Below are 13,938 nucleotides of genomic sequence, written 5' to 3'. Positions count from 1 at the left end.
ACTCTCCACCCGAGAGGCCAGCAGATGGAGGTTTACATGTACATACTGTCGTCGGGCATTTTTTATGCTCGCTGGCAATATGCATGGAGTCTCTGGGACTGGGCAGAATCTACACAAACACACATGTACAATACATATCACACACACCAAAAAAATAACAGATAAGAATTTGAGATAACTGCCTTTCTGGAGTATTAGGGTGGGAGGGATTAATCACTCTATCTGATATGCGCTGGGAGAGTGCACTATACTGCTCTGAACAGCATACATAATACACAGGGCCAACACAGAAGCCAGACACTGCCTGCACTGCCCGAGCGTGCACAGGTGGATGTATACTGTGCGTGTGTCTAGCCTACGCACATGCGTACAGCCAAGGCTAATAAACACGGAGCTGTCCATGGCACAGAAACAGATGCGCTGAGCGAAATTGGATCAAACCAGCTACCAGCCACGTTCCAAGGTGAATTATTTATTTGCGAGTATGAGCCGCGACCAAGAAGGCAGCGGCGGCTCGGCAGAGTCATCACCCGGTAAGGATCTCATGACTACGTTACCTAGATACAGTTGGCCCCTTGCTTTCTTTCCTCTGGGCAGTTAATGAAGCACTTGTGTAAGTTTGCCAGGCAAATCCAGTCCGACTGATAACAAATGCATTGAGAACTTAACTGGTAACGGTATGTATACTGTTTTGTTGTCTGAATGAAGAAAACAAGCCTGCTCTGGAAGGAATTCTTATGGAGGTAGGAAAAGTCTGGATCTTGTGATTGCAGAACTCCATGTACTTGTACATGTACTGCATTTTTCAACAACCTGTGTTTTCTGTGTACTATGTGCATGCACCTTGGCTTTCAACAGGTTGTTTGCCATTGAACAGGTTTATAAGCAGATGCTCCTGTACCCATTGGGCTGTTAGTATCCTGCTATTAAGACCCTCTCTAAGAACTAGTAACTTAAAAAAAACCAGTCATTTGAAATGCACACAAACTGGGTTCAGTATTTTGTATGATTTATACATTTAAGCTTTACAGAATGCTTCTGCTGGAAATGATGCCTGCAGATTCACATGTTGGTATTGCTTTTGTAGGGAAATTAATTATATCTTTGTTTTTGCTCTTTGCCTTTGAGAAAGATTTAGCTACGATCAAAACATTAGGTTCTCAAAGTCTGACTTTTTTATTCGTACATATTTTAGGTCTTGGTAGACAGCAAGCAGTTACCGTAGCAGCATTATTTATCTCTTTCCCCACAAGACATTTATCAGGGGACTTCCTCATCTTGAATCCTCAGGCTGCCCTTTTTTTTTGTTGTGTTTTGTGAATCACAAATTATCCGTTTGACTTTATTGTGTCATTCTGTTCAGGCTTTCAGCAGTAATATCCAAGAATCCCTGAATTACTAATCTTTTCAGGCATTCTGAGTCACAAAATCCTAGGTTTCCTACTTGCGTTTGGAAGCACTATCTTGCCGTTACAAAAACGTGTTATTCCTGCTCCTTATCTGCATCAACTTGCCGTTAATTTGTGCAGGTACATGTAGGCTTCAGGCAGAAAAATGACCGCCGCCCCTCCCGGCTGAATTCTGACCAAATCAACCACTCTCAAGGGGTGTTATTTTTTTCTCTGAATTGAAGTTACGTGCACTGGTGAAACAAGAGTTGCCCATAGTGTTCCTTTTCTATCTCGGACATTACCGTGACCAGCTCCACTTTTGTATTCCACTTTGCGCGCACTAGAGTTAAAATTTGTTGCTCTTTCCAAACAACACATCAAGTTGAATTTCTTCACTTCCCTTGGGAAATCTTGGCACAACGGCACAAGCTGCTCTCAGAAGGAAAAATACATGTTGCCTTGGTTTTAATGTTACCAGGTTGTGATTCAAGATGGGACAAAAGGAAAATTTGCCAAAGTTGAATTTGAAGTAACAAAATTATCGAGCATTCGTTTATGGGTAAATCCAGAAATTAGGGGTCGAAAAGTTTGACATTTTTGTGTCCCTGTTACATCCGACCTTTGTTATTGGACATATCACCAGAATTGATTTCAAACTACATGTATTACTATTTGTTTGGCAGGTAATTTGCACTAATTCATCACTCTTGGAAATTAGAAAATGTGTTCTGGACTTACAAAATCATACGTCAGATGTGACAGGGACACAAAAAAATGGACCCCTAAATTCTGGAATTACCTACATGTATATTCAAATAGTTGCCCAGTATCCTTTACAAAGTACGCATTCACAAGCAGTTCATTTGCACACTGTTCACAAGACAACTCTTGAGCATGTGAACTGATTCATATCCTTAGATGACCGCTGAAGGGATTTGGCCCCTTTTTGCTGCAAGCCAGTAATCAAGTTCACCAGATTACATAATCAGTCACTTAAATACTATGAGAAGGGTGTTTGTTAATCTGAGGTGGTGTTCTCCACATTCTGTCTCCACATGAAGTGCAGTCTGTTTGTTTGACCTCATCTGCAACATCTTGCTTCTTCTGTATCCCTTTACAGGCACGCCCCTCTCTTTTTTTTTTTCCCTGACCCATGGAGAACATGGTAAACATTGACTCTATATTGTGTTAGGGTTTTGTGTTGACCGATTTATTTCAGTTTGTTTTCTTCACATACCCCAGGGGTAATTGCGTCAGCCTTTGCCCTCACTGGGCTGGTCTTATCTTTCGGGTTGCACTGGTTGTACACTGCTGTACACTTGTCAGAGTATGGCAGGTCGACAAGCGCAGGCATATACACATGTATTATCATAGTTTTTCATTCACAGTGGGTTGGCTTTTGTAAAAAGTTACAAAGTGCACCGTGGTCAAGTGCAAAAGGATGAACAAGTGGAGCATTGTATAATGAATTGGAATTTTATTAACCTTTTTGAAGAATTAAATAGGTTGTGTGTGTTTGTGAATATATGTACAACTGTATTTGGAGAACTTTTTTGGGGGGAGGTGGTTTTTTTAAGGTGGTAAATTGGTTATTTCCTTTCAATTGAGGAATTGTAATTTTAACTTGAATTAGAGCAGGGCTACAGTTTAGTATTGTGGTACTGTTTCAATGACTTCAGCAGCTGACTCTGCAAGCACAGAAGGCTTTTTTCTTTTTTTCTTTCAAGCAGGGGCCAATTTCATAGGGCTGCTTAAGCACAAAATTTGCACGAAAAAAACCTTACTTGATAATCAGGTACAGTAACTAGCCAAAATTCCATGTGATGTATAGTGTTTTGGGATCATATTTAGCTGTTTTTTGGTTAGCATGACAATCAGATCGAGTTTGAGCTGGTAACTTTTGTTTATTAAGCAAAGTTTTTTCCCGCTTAAGCAAATTTTGTGCTTAAGCAGCTCTATGAAATTGGCCCCAGGATTTAAGATACATGTGTATATAGATCTACAGGACATAATGTCATTACATTGTATACCTGTAGGGCTGAGTCAATACGAATAATTCACTTTTCGAATATACAACCTTCAATTAATTGAATATCCAAATATGATTGTTGATGAACAAACCATGCATGTACATGTACACCAATCAGTTGCACTAACACACACAATTGTACATTATAATCAATACATTAGCTTCTCACTTCTAGGAGTATCTCCAGCCACGATTTAGCAAGATTTTACAGACGAACAATACTTCTTGCCGTGATAAAAATATCCCTTTTATATTTTTAAAGAATAATTCACTTTTTAAATTGTAAGATAATATTCTGTCGCTTTTCATTTGAATCTGCTTGAAACAAGCCTCCATAGTGCAGTTTTGTTCTTATTTTAAACAAAAGAAAGTTCTCCCTTCCTTTCCATGAATTTTGCATTTGAATATTCAAATTCGGAAAAAAATATTTGAATATTTGATAATCGATCGAATATTCGGATGTTTGGCACAGCCCTGTAGACCGCTTTCTTTTCCGTCTTTGTTTCTGACATCGCAAGGGTTGGCACTGCTTTGTATTTAACTTTAGACCAGCAGAACACACATACATGTAATATACTTCCCCTTCTAAAAGCTAAATCTGATTCCAAACCTAGATTACAGTTATGCTCACACTCGGCACCTATACATTCAGCTGGTTGCGATCATAATGCTCAACTGTTCCAAGGTTAAGAACAGAATCTGAAACTGGATGGTACAAGTGCATACATGTAGCTACAAGATTGACATAACAGATGAAACTAGCAGTAGTTAATTTTAAAGTGTCAGGGATACTGGAAGCGCTTAATCTTCCTGATGTATGGATAATATGCAGCATGCTGTTTTGTCCCCTGTTTGAAGCGCAGACTCGGCTGTGCTGCCTCAGGCATTTGTCTCCATTACATGTGTTAGTTCATTTGAAATCCGTTTAATTGAGGAAGAATCTTTGGAGATAATGACAGAAGTGGCAAATCTCCTGCTTTTGCTGCCCCCAACCCCCGGCCAATATTATTTAAAGCATTCTGTTCCCTTTCATCTGTATTCTTTCACCCTTGAAGCGCATGTAATTTTTTTTTCCCAGGTAAAAGTGGACACTGGAAAATACCAGAAATTGAACCCTCTAGAATTTCACTCAACTTTACCCATGTTATACATTACGTTCCATGTCGTGCATGCAGATAAGCGGCAGATATGCACACGTTATCCTTTTCAAATAAAAAGCTTTGGATAAAAAGCCAGTTTTTGTTTGTTTTTGTGTTCGTTTTATTTACCGTAAGTTTAATCATTAGTATCCACTCATGCCTCTTGCATAATTTTTTTAAACATGTGCAGGTGTTGAGGATGACCCCCTTTAAGATCAGCCAGTCATATTTGAAACAATGAAGAAATTGGGTGCTTACCCCTCAGTGCTGTAAAATTTGAATCAATGCAGTTGGACAGTGTAGGAAGCTTTGATGGCTACATGTACATGTACATGTACACTTCATCAGTTCTAGCCAGCACTGCCATCAGCTGTTACTGAGTCTTGGCAGCTTGATTAACTCAAAGGTTACTGGTACATGACCTGCACTGCATGTAGTTCCAGTCGGTATTTTTGGTGATATTCACGGGTGGTTTCTTAAAGTGCAAGGTAGTCTGTGCTGTGCAAGGATGGTTGAAGCTACAACCAAGTAAAGGTCTTTTTGGGGGGACCTAATTGCTCTCGTTTCTAATCAAGCTTCTCCTCCTGTCAAGCCTGGGTGATTTGTATCAGTTTGCCACCACGTGGTGTAGATGGAGTTGATTACCATTTTTTTTTATTTCAAAAGTTCCCACCTTCGTCTGTCTAGTGGGCTTTGATCAGAGCCCAATTTCACCAAGACGTTAAAGAGGCAAATTATAGCTATCCAAATGCATGAAAGCCGTGTCCGAGAAACTTAGCTGTGGCCTGAAATTACACCCAAGTCTATGGTAGTGACCCCGGCCAGTTGCCATAGAGTTGCGTGTAATTTCCAGCCACTACCAAGTGATTTTTAAATGCGGCCTAAGTAGAAAACACCTGTGAACCAGTCGGAACCAATGGACATCACTAGAGCATGGCATTTCAGCTGGTAACATGTTTTTGCCACTGGGCAACTATTGCTATTTACTTGGTTTGCAAACTCACCGCCACGAAATGGTGTTACCACATCTGATAAATTTCACCCACAAATCAAATAAATAAGCCCACTGACACCTTGGAACCTAGACTAAGCAGCCTTTTCAGATTAGCCCCTGTTTTCTCCCTGACTTCCTTAGCCCAAGTTCTAACACAAACAACAGAGCTGCAGACCGGCAAGAAAGTAGCCAACACAGCTTATGGAGATTTGTCACGTCACGTACACGTACGTCTGCGATAGTGATCAGGCACTTTTCTTGCCCCCAGGACAGCAGGATTCAACGTTGATATTGCTGCCAGTTTCCTGCCCCTCTGTCATGGATTCTGTGGGGAAATGAGGAGAAGAACTGAAAACAATGATGAAAACATCTTTTTTCCCCTTCTTTTTTATGCATGGATGCGGCTGAGTACTGTTGTGCTTCATATCCAGTCCCTCCTGACCCAAACACCTCGGGCTAATGCCACAATTACCATGTTTTCATGTTCAAGTTAGTGACATTTACCCTGTTCATAAGTGTCACCTGAGACTTTGTTTTTGTTGTAATCTGAGTGTACGTACATATGTTGAAATTCAATTTTGAGCTTACAAATCAAGTTTTAAAGATGATCAGACCAGGATGGTAGTTCAACACCAGAAGGAAATGGAGTTAGGATTAAAGTACTCTGTTAATTTTGAATCAAAGAAGATTAGCTAACATTGTGTGAATTACATGAGCACTGTACTGCTGAGGACCTATAGACGTTTCACACTTCTTCCTAAAGGCATCTTAAAAGTGATGTCAGGATCCCCGGATCGAGTCACTGCTACATTGATTCTTGAAAAAAAACATGAAAAGGTCAGAAAGCAGCTAGTGTTTCCTTACAATTTCCTGATGGAAAAAACTTACAAATTAATCAAACTAAACTTTACCAGCCCACACATAGTATTTGTGCATGATATTGGCTTAACGGACATTTTAAGATTGCCACCGTGGACTCGGCAAGTTTAGCGCAGGGACAGACTATAACTGATATTAATAGTCTGTCACAGCATCTGCCGTCATCATTCAACCCAACTACACAATATTGTCTCCTCTTTTCCCCAGAGAGCTACCATGGCTACTTTCAGCGTAATCCTTTGGTCGACAATCGCTGCCAGTCCGTCATTATTAATTTTGTATCAGTCACTCGCCCTGCATGTTCACAGGATCAGCAGTTTCAGGCATGGGCTAGCCAGCGCTCAAGTTCACTCATTGTTAGAAATATTTGAAAACGCGGTATTCCGCACATGTACACGCACAGTACCTGCTGGTACTTCTCTGCACGTGTACAACTGTTGATAACTGTTTCCCTTCCAATTTATGCCTTATTTTATTTACTCTCTGACTTGTACCCCGAAAAGGTGTCGATCTTGTGTCAGTGCCATGATTGAAGATGAAAATATGATACGTACATGTTGGTACATGTACCAGTATGTGTCTGTACATGTACATGCATGTCATGTACATGTATGTATGTTCGGGAGGTACACTATTTCACTTGTACAATTAGATTTACTCAAGAATATTCCTTTTTAGTTAATGCCACTGTGAACCAGTGATTGGGCCATGAGGTAATCACTTGTAGTGCATTACTGACTGTATTTGAGTTGATGTAATGTATCATGCCTCACGGACTATTGTTCACTAAAGCTGTTATAAAAAAAAAGAAAGGTGTAGATCAAGGAAGCCCTCTTGAAATTACTTGCACAGAGGCCTGTATGTTCACCCTAACAGAACTGTATGGATGAGAGAAGTTACAGTGTGCACGAGTAGATTTACCTGCAACTACCTGTACGTTTGATGACATCCGTTCACGCTAACTGTCTTTTCTTTTTTTTTTAACTTCTTCCCCTCTGCAGAGCTTCCAAGAAACAGATTCTCAAGACGTAAATCAGGTGAGTTTGCCGAGTTGTCATTTTTGCACGTACGTGTACATGTCCTGATAACAGAATCATGTCAGAGACACCCCTTTGAGTAGTCAATGGTTACACCCCCAACCTACACTCATTATTATGTTGAGTCGTCAGTGCACACTGCCACAGAAAGAGAGCTGCAGGAAAATTGCCCCTCTGCCTTAAGTGGACACTAATCTTTTAATGTTCAGACATGGAGACATGGAGTCATTGAACACAATACAGATGGCATGACCCAACTTGGATAATCATTTGATAACATGTACATGTATGCACGTAGGCTGTTAACCTTTCCAGGCGCAGCAATTTATCTTATGTACAGGTGTAATCCATACACTATGTACAATGTGTGTGTGATGTGCATGTGTAGTGCAGCCATGTGCTTACCGCATCACTGTGCTGTAGGCGCATACGTGTAGGTGTAGAATATGGTGATAGTATAAATTTGGTACATGTACATGCATGAGGCAATTACCATTACTGTGCCTTGAACTTTCTGGTTAGTGCTGATTACACCTCCCCAGTATCACTGTCAGTTTTTTCAAGCACGATTTCCCTATTTTTAAACACATGAATGTGTAACGCATTGAGGGGAATACCTTCTCCCCCCCCCAGCACAAGTTTCTTTTTGTTTGAAAAAATACTAAGATTCTTAGAGGAAATTTCTGGGGCTACAGTATTTCATTCCCCCATCCTTTCCAAAGCATCTAAGCCCCAATTCTAGCCTCACCCCTCAGAGAGGTCACAAAGGGTCTCTGAAGAAATTCTCCCAATTTTTTGGCTAACCAAAGAAAATGCCCCCCCCCGTAAAAAACATTGATTCTAGATATGCGCTTGCCAAGAGTCACTCTCCATCCTCAAGCATTTGTTTGAGCATTGAAAGCGTCAGTCGCTCAAAACTGATTGTTGCTTATCATGCCAACAACAGAAACATTCATTGTCCATTACATGGTGTGCACCAAGACCTCAATGCACAGCTTCCAGCAGTCTGACCATCCACTGTCAAAACCCATCCTGGCAAGAGAGGGGGATTAAAAGAAATTGACATCTCTCCAGGCAGAGGACAAGGATAAAAGGAAACTGACATCTGTTATGAAAGTGATGGCTCTTTCAAACTGCTACTGCAAACTGACTCTGTAGGGTTGAAGGGGGGGAGGATAGCGGGTGGTCAGCTGTCCAACCACAAGGGTTTCTTGGAGGGTCTTAGAGACAAGGGAGATCCACAACCAATGCCTGGTAAGGCAGATGTATAGATCAGACGTGCTTGACGGCAAAGGTATTGATCCGAAACCCCCCCCTCCTCACCTATCACTGTTATGCTCGCCATCATTTCACTTCACTCGCTGGATTAAAGCCCCCCTCATGCCGGAATGTCAGTAGGCTCTTATCAGCAGGTATTGATTCTTTTTTTTTTTTTTTTTTTGGGCCCTCAGCCGGCTTTTCCCTCCCTCGTTTAATATTGTCACCGGGTCCGCCTTCTCATACGTGTACATTTAGGTTGGCCTAAACGGCCTTGCTGTTAGCTTCCAGGCTTGGAATCGATCAGACGTCGTTAGGAGGCCAAATTATCCGGTGCCAAATTTAAAATGAAGATTCAATTAATTTGGTGTGGAACAAAGTTAAATTTACAGTTGAGTTTTAATCAGAGAACCTGGTGAATTGGGACACTGCACAGCAAACATGGTTTTCAAACACCTGTTTGAACCTGTAATAATGCGTGTGAAACGAATGCATAGATGGGAATTCAGACAGATTTACAAGGATTTACTAGTCACTCCCAAAACACTGATATGTAATTAATATATGACCAAGATGACCATGCACCATTGATAAAAGTAATCAGCATCGGTTCCATGATCCACATTTACAGTACAGTGAGTTTATAATTCATGTGGTTTGCACAGTTACTGGTACATCGGTTGAATTTAGGCCATCCTACATGTACATGTACTTGCACTGTACGTGTACCGGTACATTTTTATCTCGGGCTGTTTTTTACTTAGAAGTGCACCCTGATGCATAAGGACACATTGGAACTTCTTTATGATTATTTTCTTCCATCCTTTTCTTATTAGAGCCCATTTTCTGCTGGAATTATCTCTACCAAAATCTTGACAAACCATTTACATGTTTTCATGAAGTAATCACATGTACACATGTCTGGTAGGCCTACACCTAGGCCTAAGTATGTAAACGATGGCATACAGTAGACCTGTTCACTACATGTAATAAATTCATATTTATGCATGCGTGCACACAAATGGCCTCGGTAGCAAGAAGTGTGAGCGAGACATTGACAATGTACAAGGGTGCGACTTTGATGATCTCTCAGGTTTTCTGGCGTTGTTCATTTTTTTCTTTAGAAAATCCCATTAAATCGTGTTTGCTATTAGTTTCTAATTGAAGTGGAATTTTTAGTGCTCTGTAAAAAGACTTTATAATGGTAGTTTTTCCTGTGTGCACGAGATCGCCACTTCTGAGTATGTCCCCCATCCATCAGAAGTAGTATAAATTACATTGTTAGTGTTCTTAGAGCCAACCTGTGTATTTGTAAAAACACGTACAGATTTACATGTCCATGAACATGTATACTGTACGTACGGTACATGTACATAGCTTACCATTGAACTTGGTCATACCGGGTACATGTAGCTTGGAGTACTACCGAAAGAAATGGTATCCAGTTGTTTTGTTTGTACAAGACAAAGTGCAGATTCCAAAGAGAAAGAGATCTGGTTCTTCAGAGTTTCAAGTGCAGAGAGCAGCAAATCAAATGGGTGCAGTACCGGTTCATGCATGTTAAAAGGCCTAGACATCATGTACTAGTACCTGAACGATACTTTCAGAAACTGGTACACCTGTTTGTCCAAAAAGAAAATAAATTTTAACACAGTCAAGGGTGCCCTTGCATGTACACAAGCACACCATGTACATGTCTGTGCTGCAGGGATGTACCCAAACTGTATTTTGCATCTGTACTGTTCATGCTCAGCTCATGTGTACTGGTACACGTAGGTGCATACATGTACAGTACATGTACGTATAGGTGCATGTGCAATTCCATATGCCTTTATGTCCTTTATGTTTCTTTCTCTCAGTAACTGTACCAGACAGCTTGTGTCAGTTCAAATGGAATGAAATTGAATGTCTGTGGTGTTGGGTTCCCCCTTGAGTCTCACGCACCCCTCTGAATTTTAGACTTTGTTTACGTGGTGAAACTGACACCCCTGCCTCACTCCTTAACCTGTAGTTCACTGTGCCCGTTTTCGGTTGTGCTGAATTGAAAGCTTAAAAGGAACGTTACATGCCCAGCAAATGAAAATGATAAAGGGATAATAAAATGCATGCACACATGGTGCATATAAAGAAGGAAAAAAATTTTTTGTAAGCACTGCATTTTGCCCTTTCTTTGATTAGTTAATAATGGTATCTTGTTTTGTACCGGTATGCACACCTCAACAGAAAATATTCAGGTCTTGGTTGACGCTTGTTGATCAAAGTGATATGTCATGCCTGCATTTAGAACCTTTGACAGCATAATGTTACATTTCTGACAGGACTTTAGTGTACCTCTGTGAGAGCTCAGTCATAGAACTCCACTCGGCAAATGTGCAGCACTCAAAGTTCAAGTAGCTGTGTGAAATCAATCTTTTAATAACCACAGTGCATCATTCGCGTAGAGTTTACATTGATCTCAATGTGTGCATATTTCTCATTTGTTTTGTAGTGTGTGCAGAGCGCTATGATCCGGAAGCCGACGATGAAAGTGAGAATGAGCCAAAGGTAAGCGGCCGGACTTATTCAGGTCACTCTGTCTGAGTCTTGTCACTGTGCCCCTTCCCGGTTTGGTTCTCTGCTCATGTACATGTATGTGAGCCATGATCTCATCAGCATCAGAAGGTATAGCCGTAGGTTTCTAACAGACATGCTGAATTTCAATACACAGCCAGGTTTATGTCAGTGATGTGCAAAAAGTGTATACATACGTGTAGCCACTGAATAGTGTGCACATGTGGATACATACATGAACATGTTCATTCCCATCATTATCAGATAAAGGCATATTTCAGCCCGTCCCAGGTCTCCTCCTCAAATTGTGAACAGCCAAGATTGCTGGAGCCGCACCCCCCCCCAACCCACAGTCCATCTTTCCAGTGCTCCTACTGCTTCCTACTGGTACTCTTCAGCAGCGTTCCTACTGTTGGCTTGTTTTTGTACAGGACTTTGTTTCAGTCAATTCAACATTTCCTTTCCACTAGCGGACGCTCATTTCTTTACTGGAAGAACCTTGAACTCATCCCAACAACTTCCCATGACACCAAAATGTTCTGCTGTGTGTTTCCTGAGTTCCTGTTTTGCCAGCTTGCGCTCCACGTATATACATGTACACAGTGAAAAAGGACGGTGCAAAGCGAATAAAATTTGTGAACAGCTCAGAAAGCAACTTTTTTTTACGCTGGATCTCACTCCAAGTAATTTGCTATAAACTGTAATCTGATTAGACGCCCTAACTGCGGTGGCGCCGCACTCACACGCACATTCTTCAGCTTTTCGCTGTTGGTCGAAGAAGCATGTAACGCGCGCGTACCACCTGTCCACGAGCGTTGTGCCACCGCAGTAAAGGCTTTTAATTCTGGTGGCCGAATGACACTTTAGTACAATCCTCTTGATGAGAAACTTTTTATTGCTGATTATTTTTAGATGGCTGTTGATAAATTCTCCTTGCTGTGCAGCACATTGTCTCATACTGTCATTAACGCAGTTTCTCCCAAAGATTCGAAAAGATCAAAATGAAACGACGGTGCACTGCAGTACCGTACAGTAAAACATATTGTGCCCGTTGTAAGTGCCAACATGCGAAGAGTAAACAAGCAAACAAGCAACCCTCAGTAATGACGTTAAACGACAGGTGAATGAACTGCCGATTACTCCCATCGCACTCTTGTCCAAATACGTGGTTTGCAATTGCCAATTGTAGAAGAGGGTGTTTTGGCTGAGAGGCGATGCACACTGACACGGGATAACATTTGTGCAGTGCCGAGTCAACACTGATGTTACTCATGAACTGTGAACACATGCGTCAGAGTGAGGAAGAGGAAGTGAATATTTGTGTTGCATTGTGATGACTCAGGTGCCTAGCAAAACACAGCGTGCAGCACCCCAATTTGACTGTACCACCCTTTCCGGAACGCCGCCAAAGAGTATTGGAGGGAGGAAAAGTACAAAAATACGGGGGGCTTTCCATGTCGGCAATCAGGCGTGCAATGATCAATCTGTCCTTGAAAGATTTCCAAAGCCAGTCGTTCAGAATTTATGAGGTGTTAACTTTGGGGTCAACACAGACCATGTACTGTTTCATTTTAACTCATTCCTGATGAATTGTTCTTTCCAAGCGGGAAAAACATGACTTCTTCGTATACATATTGACTGACTCTTTAGAAAAGCAAAAATCAATGGTTTATATCTGAATAAATAGGGTAACCATGGGATTGCTTGAAGAATAGGTATTGTGAGCATGCAAAAGTTATTATGGCTTTTGAAATGACACCTGGAGGAAATTATGTGGATATAAATATGTATGTGTGTACATGCATGCGGTAATTATTGAGTGAGTAAAGCATACGAACAAGAGTGAGGTATTTCCTTTGTAAATCTTTTTTTTTTAATCATTGAAATAAAGATGCTGAGATGACACCATTCAGTGGTTTCCATTACAGTGTTTTCCATAGAGGCTATTGCAATTGAAGGTGTTTGTTTCTGTTGTGCATTAAGTTTGGGGGAGTTTTGGAGGGGGGTGTTTTTCTGACACTTTTAAACAGTTGAAAAAAACTTTCTCCCTTGGCAGGTGGTGTTCCCCAAGACAGACGAACAGAGGGCCAGACTAGCAGCATCTGTGAAGAACATCCTCTTGTTTAGAGCACTAGAAAAGGTATGTAAAAGAGGGTGGGTTTTGTTAGGTTTCATTTATACTACATGTAAGATACATTAGCAAATCTCAAGACCACATCTTAACTAGATTTGCACAGGCCTTTGGAACTTTGCCTGCTGAGGCACATAGAGCACTGTTCAGTAGGCGCTGTCTGCCATGCTGTTGCTAGGCAGCCATACATGTATCAACAGTGTCTGTCCATCCGGGGAGTTTGGCAACTCAACCATGTACCGCAGATTGATCAAGACAGAAAAATCAGAAACACAGCCTGAACCAGACCTGACAGTTGCTGCAGCAGCAGCGAGATGGGGGGAAGGGTTTTAGCTAGTGGCTTGTCTCTGACCTGCGGGCATCGTCGTGTGAGAGTACAGCCCTGTCACTCTGAGCCTGTCGAGAGACTGTCACGTTTCAGGTGCGGAGGAATCAGTAACGCCAGCCATTGGAGGAAAGGCAGATGTTGGAGAACCATCGAGGCAATGCGAGAAACATTTCAAAGAAATAGTAGGATTCTTGTTTTCTCTG

At 41.3% G+C, this 13,938-nt stretch overlaps 1 protein-coding gene across 4 annotated transcripts in view; it reads left to right on the top strand.

Moving 5' to 3' along the window:
* LOC110983654 (cAMP-dependent protein kinase type II regulatory subunit-like) overlaps nucleotides 1–13,938 on the top strand; it is a 50,184-nt gene that overhangs the window by 16,075 nt on the left and 20,171 nt on the right. For 3 of the 4 annotated variants that reach the window (XM_087135228.1, XM_022243080.2, XM_022243081.2), the window contains exons 2-4: nucleotides 7,434–7,469; nucleotides 11,215–11,270; nucleotides 13,333–13,416. In XM_087135228.1, the coding sequence (XP_086991354.1) occupies nucleotides 7,434–7,469; nucleotides 11,215–11,270; nucleotides 13,333–13,416 (176 nt within the window). Of the gene's footprint in view, nucleotides 1–400; nucleotides 534–7,433; nucleotides 7,470–11,214; nucleotides 11,271–13,332; nucleotides 13,417–13,938 lie in introns of those variants that run through there. The other variant, XM_087135227.1, reaches the window with a different exon arrangement.

Source organism: Acanthaster planci, linkage group LG04 (genome assembly GCF_054643075.1).
Source record: "Acanthaster planci isolate LZ-2023a linkage group LG04, COTS_SCS, whole genome shotgun sequence".
In the NCBI taxonomy this organism is placed as follows: Eukaryota; Metazoa; Echinodermata; class Asteroidea; order Valvatida; family Acanthasteridae; genus Acanthaster; species Acanthaster planci.
This window is presented reverse-complemented; position numbering and strand designations above follow the sequence as displayed.